Source organism: Uloborus diversus, chromosome 8, assembly GCF_026930045.1.
Source record: "Uloborus diversus isolate 005 chromosome 8, Udiv.v.3.1, whole genome shotgun sequence".
In the NCBI taxonomy this organism is placed as follows: domain Eukaryota; kingdom Metazoa; phylum Arthropoda; class Arachnida; order Araneae; family Uloboridae; genus Uloborus; species Uloborus diversus.
Window position 1 is genome coordinate 68,681,896 of NC_072738.1, and position 12,801 is coordinate 68,694,696.

Genomic DNA, 12,801 nt, shown 5'->3' on the forward strand with positions numbered 1-12,801 from the left:
TGAAACACGTTCATCGCCAAAAATTGCATGTCTTCTTTGAGATTTCAATCCTTTTGCATCCTGAAAATATTTCAATTATTTAGATAGCTCTGAAGTGTTTTATTATTTGCTAACCTAACTCCACTCATTTCATTTATTATTTTAGTAATTTATTTATTTAAAAACATTATTTTAATTGTTCCTTCATGATGTAAAATTAACAAAAAAAAAACATGCTTTGACACCTAGGTTTGAATTTTTATAAAATTGTGTATCTTTGCTCTTTCTATGCATTTTAGAAAGCACATATTGATGCTTGATTTGTAATGGTATGAACAATTTATACCTTTGAATGTGAGGATTGCAACTGAAGTTTGGATGCAAGCAAAATTGATATCTGGTTCAAAGTTAGAGTTGAAATTGCTGTAAATAGAAAATACAATGTTAATAAATGAACCCCAAACTTTTTTTGGGAGGAGGATATTCTCATTTTACCAAGGAAAACGCCTAATGATAAAATATGTGCATGTACAAATACCTACTAATACCTCCAATGGGAAGATACATTACAAATCACTAGATTTTTCATTTTAAAATAGCAATATTGCATCCAAATTTTCTGAATGTGTTTAGTGGTTACAAAGAATCTCTTTGAAAAAAATGGAAGATATCTTTTATCCATAAGTTCATTTGGTATGCATTGAAAAAAAGGTTCCTCGTAACTATCTGCTTTTCTTTGTAAAATGTCATACAGTATTTACATCAGGTTAACCATTTATTTTCAGCCCAATGGCATTGGTTTTTAATTTTCAAGTAGCTATTATGTTTCAAAAAATTGTATTTTTCATTTAATATATAAATGATAAAGAGGGCATTAGGGTAATGGCACCAGTAACAGATATGCTTAAGACATCGCTTTCAGGTTAACTCAATGTTTTGAGTTTTTTAATGTATTTAGACTTTTAAAATTATTTTTATCTCATGCAACTACACCTCATCTAATGTTTGGCTGCTTTTGGATCCTTTAAATTAGTTAATTCTACTTTTATTTGCTCAATTTCGAAAAAAGCTCCTACCCAAAGTAACAGACACCAACAATTCTGATGACACCTAGTAATAGATAGGATGAGGAAAGGATGAGTAAGGGACAGAATTCTCCCTTTTCCCTTCAAGAAATTCAAAAGTTCTTTATTTTTAGGTCTAAAACTTTATTAAATTCAAATGAACGTGAAACATTGGCAGACCCCATGGTGGCTGTTCATAACATTTCACCACTGCCTTGTAAATACCAACTAGCTCATAAAATTCAATCTGATAAAATTAGATGATTGCACCATATTCATAGGTTGCAACAACATCAGTTTCACCCACCTTAAATTCTTATTATTTAAATCCAAATTTATGACGGTCTGTAACTGGATTCTTGTCTGTTATTGGTGCCGTTACCCTATATCCTTTTTCTTTTTGCGATTCTAGCCAAATTTTTATATTCTCTACCAGAAAGCTTGAAATAAAAAATACTTCTGCTTAATTAAATTTGTCAAGCAACATATTTTATTCATCCATATTATGACAGGAGAATAACATGTAGTTCAGTTAATATGAAATGTAAATAAAAAACATTTACTATTGTATGTAACAAGAGCAGTACAATTTACAAAGTGGAAATTTTTATGTATAACTTTAATACAGCAAAATATCCTGAAAGAATAAACAATTCATATTTTTGTAAGGGTTTATATTTTACCTTTAAATAAATGTCAAAATTTTGTTATGGAAGGATGATGCTTTTTAAAATTTTTTAGTAAAGATTTAATGAAAATAATAAAAAAGACAATGGCTTTGTCTTAAGTACACTTCATTTTAATCACTATCACTAACAGAACCTTTCCTGTTTTGCTCATTGACCCGAATGTTAAACCTATATTCCTGATCACAACCCATGTATGCATCACTCATGAAATATAATGTGTACGTGTGATCTCCAGGATTTGGTGCAAGGAAGTCCAGTTTTACCTTTGCCTTTTGTTGAAGAGTCAACCTTTTGATGGATATTAGGGAATTACTCTTGGGATCACCAATTACAACCCACCAACCTTCTTCTCGCCTTTGAGGGAAGAGAGGAGCAATCACAGGCCCTGTCATTTCATCTTCTCTCTCCAGCTGGACACTTACATTTACTTGTTGACCACTAATGATGTTTTCCTTTGCCTGCACTTCATAACTCAGTTCAATATTGGGATATCGGTTGCAAAATCTGGCCACATCTGCCATTTGAGAATCATTCAGTTGAAGGAGTTTGTTCCGGTCTTCATCCTCTAACTCCATGACATCAAACACAGTTTCAACTCCCATGTCAGTGCATCTTTTTACTATTTCAGAAGTAAAATGCGGCAGTTGCTTTAAGTAGGAATCTTTGTTCCACATAGCTTGAGTAACCATCTGTGCAAGTTCCATAGCAGCCAAAGCAGGGGAGAGCCAACCACTGGAACTCAGGACATCGACACAAGCTTGAATTAACCTAATTGCTTTGCTCAGGATGTCTTCTGTGTCAGACTGCAATTCTGCAGACAACTGCATTCGGGACAAGTGTGCTTGTAGAAGCAAATTTGTTTTCACGTGAGGATCGCTGAACTTGGGATTTGGAAGTTTATGCGGTAGCCTACTAGCAAGTTGTTTTAACAAATTATCTTCTCTATGTCTAATAGGTACAGTCTCATATTCAGCAGCAGAACTAATAATTTCTAGCAAACCTCTAACTTTTGTTTTGTTATTCAGAGACATGTTGAAGAGTTCTATTGTGGTGTAATTTATGTAATAGTATGCAGCAATCATACCCAAGTTTAATGGCAACACGTCCATTTCATCTTCAATGTCAATGCATCGAGATTGCTGGAGGTCAGTCAAGGTATTTTCGACCAGTTCGGAAAGATGATCTGACAAATGTCGATGGGTCACTCCTTGGAGATTATAGTAGTTAGGATTTTGTGTCATTCTTCGATACAAAAATGTCCATGTGAGATAATCAACTGCATCTTGTTTGTTGTCGATGGTCTTGGTGACTATTTCAGCATTAAAATGATCATGCAAGCAATGATCAAGATGACTTTCAACAGGCAATGGTTCATACAAAAATTTCATAAAAAAGTCTTTCTTTGAGCTTTGACATAAAAGTACACATTTTCCATCATCATCTATGGTAGGACGATTAGCTCGACCAACCATCTGCAAGACATCTGTGATGGAATAATCTTCATAAGTATGAATTTTTCCATTATAGAATTGTGTATCCATAATTATCACTAAATGAGCTGCAAGAGATAATCCCCAGCATAAATTCCTTGACACCACTACAACCTGAATAGCACCACTGTCAAACAACTGACCTATGATTTTTGAATCTGAAGCATTTAAACCTTCATGTAAATAAGCCACACCATTGCTGATGGTCTCTTTTAATGTTTTATCTGTTATTTTGTCCACAAAAGGTTGAATATCTTCATCTGTACAATGGAGAAAACGAGCCGGTTGAGCTTCTGAAGCACAGTAAGTCAAAATATCGATAGCAGTCAATCGAGATTGTTTCCTGGAAGGGACAAAAACTATGACTGGCTTCCTGGGAGATAATCGTACAATAGATTGATACACTGGTTTGCTCATTGCGAGAAGTCGAGATGCATTATGAGTAATATTGAAACCTTGAATGTGAAGTTCAAGCTGAACTGGTCTAACATTTGGAGGGAAATTGAAGGTTGAATTTTGACTAGCCCCAAGCCATTGTGCAACATCTTTGGCATTTGCAAGTGAGGAACTTAAAGCAACAATTCTGATGGGCTTTTCAATCTGAGATGATATGTAACGCATTCTTGAGCAAATGACCTCAAGAATTGGACCATCCTCTCCTCCAATGAGCTGCAATTCATCAACAATGAACAAATTTATGTTCTGGACATTTTTCCTCTGTTTCCATCTTCGAGAAAGAACATCCCACTTTTCAGGAGTACTGATAATGATATTTCCTTTGGCAAGAAGTTTCAAATCTGTGCCAGTTTCACCAGTAAGTAAAACAACTTTCTTATTCATGGAATTTGAAAATTTTTGCATCCAATCTGCATATATTATTTCAGCAAGCTGTTCCTTGGGAGTAACATAAACACATCTACCTTCAGCATTCTGAGACAACAAACGAAGAATGGCAAACTCTGCTATGATGGTTTTGCCGCTTCCAGTTGGAGCTCCAATGAAAGCATTATCATCACTGTTATATACAGAATTAAATACTTGTGTTTGGATTGGATTGAAATAGGGAAATTTATCTTTATATAAAGATTCAAAAAATGGATTCCTAAGAGCAGATACAGGTAGTGGTTGAAGATCTAAAAGTTCTGTTGGTGGAGGGTACTTTTCTGGCAAGATTAAATGTCGAAAAGACACGGGGAGTTGTGTTTCAGACCCGATCCATTGATCAGATACAATTCTAATAAAGTATTGAGGTGGCAGCGGTTCAAATACTGGAACGAAGAATTTTACGATATGCTCATCTTGACAAAACTTACTCTTCAAAAGAAAATATTCATGGTGTAGAATTACTTCACTGTCAACATCTTCAACAAGAATCCAAAATGCTTCTGAACTTCCGTGAACTTTCTCGTCCCATTGAAAGTCGGGCGTAATAGTCAGTTCAACTCGTAATGTTGCTCGAGTAACTGGCTGAATGTGAGCAGACAGCTCCAATTTGGGAAACTGATGCACATATTTGTGAACAGTCTTGCCTAGTTTTGGCATTCTCAACAGCTCACCAATTTCATTGGGTCCTAAATCATACAGCCTTTCCCAAGGAAAGTTTTTCTTTTCAATCTTTTTCACTACTTCATCAGGAATTTTACGGAACTGACGAAGGGGAGACATAGACTGCCACATTCTTCTCTTGATCATTTTGCAAAGACTCAAAGCTTTATCTGTTAGTTGAGCCCAACCTCTATGAAGAACAATTTCAAAAATAGCTCGCATCAATCTGTCAGCACTCTGTGTGATATACACCATGTCTGCCATCAAAGCAAGACCTTCTAATTTTAACTGAGAAATGTAAGCTTGCAGCAAAACATTAACTTTTGCACTTGATTCTTCAATGCTCTCTTTAATAGGTATGGGAACACGTTCCATCAATTTTTGCAACTCAATTTTTTCCTCTTCTCGAATATTCAAATTCTTAAACTCACTGGACAGGGAAAATACTCTGAACAGCTCAATTTCACTGAGAGTCTGTTTTAACAATTGAGTGTATGTTGTCATAGTTTCAAAAGTGCAATAATAATGACTTGCAATTCTCCCTACTTCAGTAACTTGAAAAACTCCAGCTTTCTTATCAAATTTTAACAAATTACTTTTATCAAGCATAGTGGCAGCAGTATAGATTAAGTCTGCTCTCTGCTTTTCCAGCAAAGGATCCATACCAATATCAGGGATGCTGTAAAGATTTGGATTTCGCATCATACGAATATACAAATATGTGTAGCCCAGCCAAGTAACAGCTTCTTTCATATTTTGTATATTCCCAAGGACAATTTCTGCATTTAGCATATCAGGAAGCTTACTAATTAGTTGACTTTCTACTGGCAACTGTTGATTGAATAAGGACAAGTAATATTGCAGTTCACTATGATTGGTAATCAATATTCCTTCACCTTTGGTATCATATTGGGGCCTACCAGCTCTTCCCAACATTTGTAAAACATCAAGTGCTCCTAGTTCGACCCATCTTCCTTTTTCTGGACTATAAACTTGAGTACCTTTGATGATGACTGTATGAGCTGGAAGATTCACACCCCAAGCCAGGGTGGCAGTTGATACCAGTACTTGAATGTGACGATCTGCAAACAAATCTTCTACAAGCGTTCGGTCCACTCGACTCATTCCAGCATGGTGAATTGCAAAGCCATAGGGCAACAGATCTTTTAGTTCGAGATTCTTCACTTGGTTTGCTTCAGTCTCCAAGACAGCAGTTGAAGCAGATCCTCCACGAAGAAACTGTCCAAGCGTGTCTTTTTCTAGACACATATCTCTTATTTCTCGAGCAGTTTTTCCCGTTTCTTTTCTCGAATGAACAAAAATAAGTACTTGATTTTTTCCAGCATGTTCCATTACTTTTTCATACAGAATTTCTTTCATCAACATGAAGCGCTTGATGGGTTTCTTTTCAGTAATGCCAATATATTGTTGTTCTAAGGGAACAGGTCGAAAGCTGTTGTCGAAATAGAATAGGCCAGTTGTCACTCTTAAGAATGTAGCTACATCTTCATAATTTGGCAAAGTAGCACTGAGACCTACCAATCGTACTTCTTCTTGAGTCATTTCTATGTTGCGGATGGTTCTTGCAACCAAAGCTTCCAACACTGGACCACGTTCATCATGTAGTAAGTGCACTTCATCAAATATCATCAGACGAACAAGTTGGGTGTATGTTCTTTCGCCTCCTTTACGGGTGACAATATCCCACTTTTCAGGAGTACACACAATAACCTGTGTAGCATTTATTTGTTCTCTTGTCAACTGATGGTCACCAGTCAATTCAGAAACCTGGATGTTGTAAGAGCTAAGACGCTTACTGAAGTTTCCCACCATTTCTTGTACTAACGATCTCATAGGTGCAATGTAGATAATTTTGAACTCATCAGCATTAATCGTCCCATCAGCATTTATGTGCTTTCCGATCTCGCGCATCATACACAATAATGCAACGTTTGTCTTCCCTGCTCCAGTAGGTGCACATAACAATAGATTTTCATCACTTTCTAATGCTGTTTTATGCAGTCGACTTTGAATACGGTTCAGACTTTTATATCCCTCAAATGCAGGTTGAATATATTTTGGCAGCTTTTCAATTGGCATCAGAGCCTCATTTGAGTCAAAAGCTTTTGGTTTCAGGGCAGGTACGTGAATTTCTTCATAACCACGCCTCTGCTTACGAAAAGAGCCATCGGGCAGTTGACAACGCTTATTTGCCATAAAATGACTGCCATGAGCAAAAGATATATCTTCTAAATCCAAAACACGACATTGTTGAAGTTGTGGTACGCTTTCACCATCAATATCCATTGCTTCCAAATCGGCATCAACTCTAGCTTGACGAACTTGGGCTCTACGTTCACGTTCTTCTTGAACGATATCCTCCTTTTCTGTATTTTCTAATTGCCGTAATATCTTTTCCAATTCTGGATCATTCTTCATTTTTTCTTTCAGTTTTGTTTTTTCAGCTCCACTTTGCAAAGAGGCAAGCAATGAGCAATACAAAATCATCTGTCTATGTTGTCTCAAGATCTTGATGAATTCAAACTGGTTATAGCCAAGTAACAAAACTAACTGATTTTCAACATCTCGATCATCAACTGCAATTTTCAAGATTTCTAGAACTTCTCCTGCCCTGGTTTGTGCCACCACAGGATCATCATAAAATTTACTCAGTTTTCTTTGCAACCAATATGCATCAATGTCTCGTGGATGCAAGCCTTTTCCACTTTTCCCTAATGTATCTTGTCCTATTCCTAGATTAGTGGCATGCAAAGTGCTGTCCACTATGGCCTCATCTCCTTCATTCTCATCATTAGAATCATCATCTTTGACTTCTCCACAGATTTCTTCCTCTTCCTCATCAGACTCCTCAAACTGAACATTAACACCATAAGTTTCGTCGATATTCTCTTCTGTAGTCTGTACTTTATCATCTCCACCGTAATCGGAAATCTTCTTGCACAAATTAACTAACACTGCGTATCTCTCTTCTGCCAAACCACCCAACAAAGCCTCGGTCTCTTTTCTGCGATCTCTCTCATCGCGAATCTTTTCATTTTTCAAGACTGCTAATACTTCATCAGCAGCACCACATAGAATGTCTCTGGGTTGATCACCGAGGGCTTCTTGAATGAAGCTCAAGAGCACTTCATATGTTTGCTTAGTCTCTGCTGTTTTCGGTCGGTACAGAATGCCAACCATGTCTTCGATATCATCAGATAACATACTCTGTCCTTTAAGTTTTGAAACGTCATACCGGGATTCGTCCCTTTTCATTCTCTTAGCTTTCTTTTCTTCTGCTACCGATGGCTTCGTTCGCTGATACCTATCACCCATACGAGAGCCTTCCAACTTTCCAACAAGAGAAACAACTTCACCTGTCGCTTCATCTCTTGGTCGACGTTCAATGAGACGAGTGTCAGCTTGTAAAACTAAATTTGAATTAGCTTTATACTCAAATTGAAGCGAACGAGCCGCAGCGTCCGCCATTTTCGATCAATTAGTAAACACAACACAACTGCAAGCAGTTGCAGTTATTAACTTCTTCGTGCATTCATTAGAGGAGAATCAAGTGTTTTCTGCTTTTAAAATGATTAATTGCTAATTAACTGAACTTAGGTTTCTGAAATTTTAAGGATTTGTCTCATCTGTATTAATTTTTAGTCATCTAATCACGTTCAATATCCTTTTTACATTAGTTTACTTTATTTGTTAATATTGGAGTGGCATCAAAAATAAAGCCATGCTGTAAACGAAAGTAAACTTTTCTTTCGCGTTGCGGGTTTAAAGTATTTACGGCGTTTGTGAACATGGATGGAGATTTAAAAGTATTAAGTAAATTAAATATTATTGGCTTAAGTGAACAAAAAGCTAAGGAAACCGTTAAAAATGAAAAACTATGCTCTGATTTGATTCAAACTATTGAACTGGTAAGCATTTAAAAATTATATTGCATGATGAAATACTTCGCAACCCTTTCAATCTTTTAAACTTTTTTACTAGTTTATTTTGTTCTTGTGACAAATAAAAATGGAAAAGAAGTGTTATTTATTCAGTTTCAGCGTATGAAATTGAATTAAAAATTAGTCATTTATACTATACAATATTGTTTTAAATTATTTAAAGAATGATTTTGAATGTGTCTTTTATCTCTCTTTTTTCTGTAAACGAGTTTCAAATACGTTTCAAATACAAATGTAGTTATCAGCAACAGACTCTGAGCCCACTCTCCACTCTGGTTACTTAATTTATGAACTACCAATGAGGATGAAGGGCCTTCTTAAAACTTCCCACCATTGCAAGTAATAGCGGTTTCTGTTAAACTATTCCAAATGCTAACAACGCCGTTGAAGTAATTTGTTTGATATTTGAAAAGCTTAAACCGACGACCTCTGGTTCTACCAGGTGTAGAAATTTAGCCCATAAACATCCTTTCATTTTAATAAACTTAAGTAACTGTCATGTCCCCCTCTTACTCCCCTTTGCTCAAGACTATACATATTTAGCATTCTGAGCTTGCAATCATAATCTAAATAAGGATGCTATCAACTTTGTAACCCTTTTTTGAACCCTTTCTAATAAGTTAACATCTTTCTTAAGATAAGGAGACCAAAACTGAACAGCGTACTCTGAGTGAGGTCTTGCAAAACATTATGCAAAGGTGAAATAACTTTTTTAAGATCTTGTGAACCAGACCGAATTGACTTGCTTATAGTGATGTGGATCGGGTAAATACCCAGTGGTTAGGTAGATATTTTTTGGGTATTTACCCAAGGCCTGGGTAAATACCCAAAAACTGGGTATTTACCCAGGCCTTGCAAAAAGTGAGTCAGAAATGCAAAAAGTGAGTCAGAATTTTTTTTTTAAATCTAAATATGAAATAATTGGTAAAACTGATACATATATATGTATTACAAAGTTTATGATATTTTTTAATGGAAGACTTGACGAAATTATGAAAGAAACATATCATGAACCAAAGAATCTTTCTTTTCAATATCATAATTGGAACAATTCAATGATGAACTTCAGGATTTCAAAATCACAATCTAGGTTAGTCATATCCAAAATGAAAAAGAAAAGGAAGCATGAGGGATGCTTGGAAGAATTTACTGAGAAGTTATTAAAACTATGATGTTATTTATTTATTTATTTTATTGCTGTTTATGTGATAACGTGGCAAATATAGAAACAATTTTCACATTAATAAGCAAAAAAAAATCAAAATGTTGTTTTCTGTTGTCTTGCTCATTTGCATTTGCTCCTTGGTACTTCATGACGAAAATTTATTCGAACTATTTTTAATACACGCAATTAGTGATGTCGGGTGGGAAGGTAAATATTTTTTTGGATATTTATCCGAAGGCAGGGAAAATCCCCTAGTAATTGCGCATTTTGCCAAACAAAACTTTAGGTGGTATCAAAAGGTGGTGATTTTCTTTTTAAAACATAAACTGTAAAATGAAAGATTAAAAATATAAAAATTTATATATTATAATTTCTTTAATTTAAGGCGTAATGAAATCTTATCAAAAAAACTGTCAGAATTTAGAATGAACTATTCTAAAACTTAAATAGGATAGCAGGATAATTTAATTTTTTATGGGGTAAAGCAAAGGGATTTAAGTTTAATTTTGTCACATAGGTGGCTCTAGCACAGCTTTTCAGTTTTGATTTTTCATAATATCATGCTACTTTTCTCTGCACGCACCCCACTACTTAGCTATAAGCCTTAGGTTCGACCGTCCGGGGGGGGGGGGGTCCACGTACCCCCCCCCCCCCCCCCCGCACGGCTGTGTGCGACAGTCGGTAGTTGTCTGGGCTACGGACGTTCTTGATGCTTATTGCACTGGGGAAGGTCCCCGTGCTGGGCGTCAACCCAGCTGGGAGTTTACCCCTTATTGTGTGAACCTTGCTCATCATGAGATACGGGATATCTCCCCGCACCTCTTTGGTGTGCCATGGTTCCATATAATATCATGCTACTAGTTAGTTTTGGCTTTGAGTTGCAATCAGTTTGTCCAAAGCCTCCTAAATACTAAATGCCTATCACATTTGCTTTAAAAGTAATCCTCCGCCAATACATGGACAACGATACTACCTGACGGCAATACATGGATGGTGTTGCTATGACGATGGATCCAAACAATTCAAATCAAATCGTTAATTGGTTAATTTTAAAGTTTAAATTTAGAAGTTAACCAATTGTTTTCTCCGCTTTCAATTTCTTATGCTTTCGACCAATAGTTGGCAGTAGCCAGAAGACCAAAATTATGCTTACTGGGATCATTTGCTCTATGTTAAAAGGGAGAACGCGATAGGCATTTAGTATTTAGTTTGTCACTCACTTTGTATTTGTACTGGTAAAACTTTTAAATTTTGCTTTGAAAAGTGAAAAACAAAAAAGGAAGATGGGGACATTGATTAGGCATATCCAACACATTTAATATGAATATCATATTAAATTGTTTCACACAATAATTCTTTAAATATGTGATCAAAATACAATTTTTGGGCAAAAATTTATTTTTTGTATATGGTTGGTTTTATATATACATAGTGGAATACAGGCAGAAAAGTATTTTAGTTGAATATAAATTTTTGAAATAAATACCCGGGTAAATACCCATTTTGGGTCTTTACCCAGTTATATACCCTGGGTATTTACCCCTAAAAATAAATACCCAGGTATTTTACATCACTACTTGCTTATAAAAGTTTTTACAAGTTTCTGCTTAAAAAATTTCAAGATACTTTAATTTTTACAAAGATGTGTATGAAATGAATGCTTTTGGACAGAAAATGTATGAGTAAATTTATCTCCTGTGTCTAAAGGCCAAAAAGCAGTTTTAGTCCTTTGCATCTGTTCATATACATACAGTTTTGTTGCTTCAATTTGTCCCCCCCCCCCCCCTGCATCTAGTGAATATATTGTTTTAAAATCGTAGGTAAATGTCTCATGGACCCATGTTGAACCCCAGTTAATCACTGTAAATTGGAAGGTATGTTGGAGGTCTCTGGGATGCTAAATGTGTCCTCCCCTGCCTACCAACATACACACACAAACATCAAAATTATAGCCATGTTTTGACAATAGGTAGGGTTTGAAGTTTGAACCAAGCTTATATTCATTGCTAAATGCTTTAAAGGTTTTTTTCTCAAGTCCATCATTTATTGGAATCGATTGCAACCGCCTTAGCTTCGAAATTTTTTGTTAAAAATTTTTGAGTTGACTTGGTTTTTGTTGTTTCCTGGTTGAATTTGCGTAGTGTGTACACCTGTTGTTCAGACTCATCATTCTGACCTTTGTTTATGCGGGGGGGGGGGGGGCAGGCTTGTAGTTTTGGCCGAACAAAACCCATTTTGGTCATACCACTGGCAAAAACTGGTTAAAAACTGGATTTTACCACTATAAAGCTGGCCAAATCTGTATTGTATAAAAACACACTAATAAACTAGTGTGTGCACATAGTTTGTATGCAAAAAATTGCACATTGTAATGAATGATAAAAAAAATAGGATGTGTATTTATCATAACTAAAATGTTTAAAACTGATTTATTGATTAAATGCAACTTTTCTTTAACATTAAAAGTTATTCACAATGAAAACGAAGGACACTTGTTTATTAGGACTACTAAACAGCCTGCAACATAAACTAATAGCTATTCTTCACAAAACTTGTAACATGTTTTCAATTTATTAAAACATTAGTAATATAGTTTGATTTAATTTGAAATTATATTATCGAAGAAATTTTGTTTTTGTCTGTGGAACGTGTAACACGAGAGAATGCCAGGCAGCCGTCAACGAAGGCACGTTCAGCAGATAGACGGTTTTACGAGGGGTATGGTGATCGGATTGAAAAGGGGAGGTTGGTCCGCAAGTCAAATCGCAGCTGATACCCACATGGATGTAAGCATGGTGCATCGGCTGTGCCGAAGATGGTTGGAACAACAAAATGTGGCAAGATTGAGGAGTGCAGGGGCAGCGAGAGTGACGTTCGGAATAGGAAGTGTCTGAGCTGGAGGTGGTA

The 12,801-nt window shown here is 35.8% G+C and overlaps 2 protein-coding genes across 2 annotated transcripts in view; one reads left to right on the top strand and one right to left on the bottom strand.

Annotated features, from left to right (window-relative positions):
- Window positions 1-1,513: 1,513 nt before the first annotated feature.
- On the bottom strand, window positions 1,514-8,256 carry LOC129227223 (U5 small nuclear ribonucleoprotein 200 kDa helicase-like). Its single transcript, XM_054861731.1, has one exon. It carries the CDS (start codon window positions 8,254-8,256, stop codon window positions 1,843-1,845), a length of 6,414 nt encoding a protein of 2,137 aa, XP_054717706.1. The 3' UTR covers window positions 1,514-1,842.
- A 268-nt stretch (window positions 8,257-8,524) lies between these two features.
- LOC129228147 (probable glutamine--tRNA ligase) overlaps window positions 8,525-12,801 on the top strand; it is a 41,243-nt gene continuing 36,966 nt past the window's right edge. The window contains exon 1 of the mRNA XM_054862796.1: window positions 8,525-8,696. Coding sequence (XP_054718771.1) covers window positions 8,577-8,696 — 120 coding nt within the window. The 5' untranslated portion in view covers window positions 8,525-8,576. The remainder of the gene's footprint in view (window positions 8,697-12,801) is intronic.

Coding starts and splice junctions, on each gene's coding strand:
- LOC129227223 (XM_054861731.1), bottom strand. CDS start 8,256: ATGGCGGACGCTGCGGCTCGTTCGCTTCAATTTGAGTATAAAGCTAAT.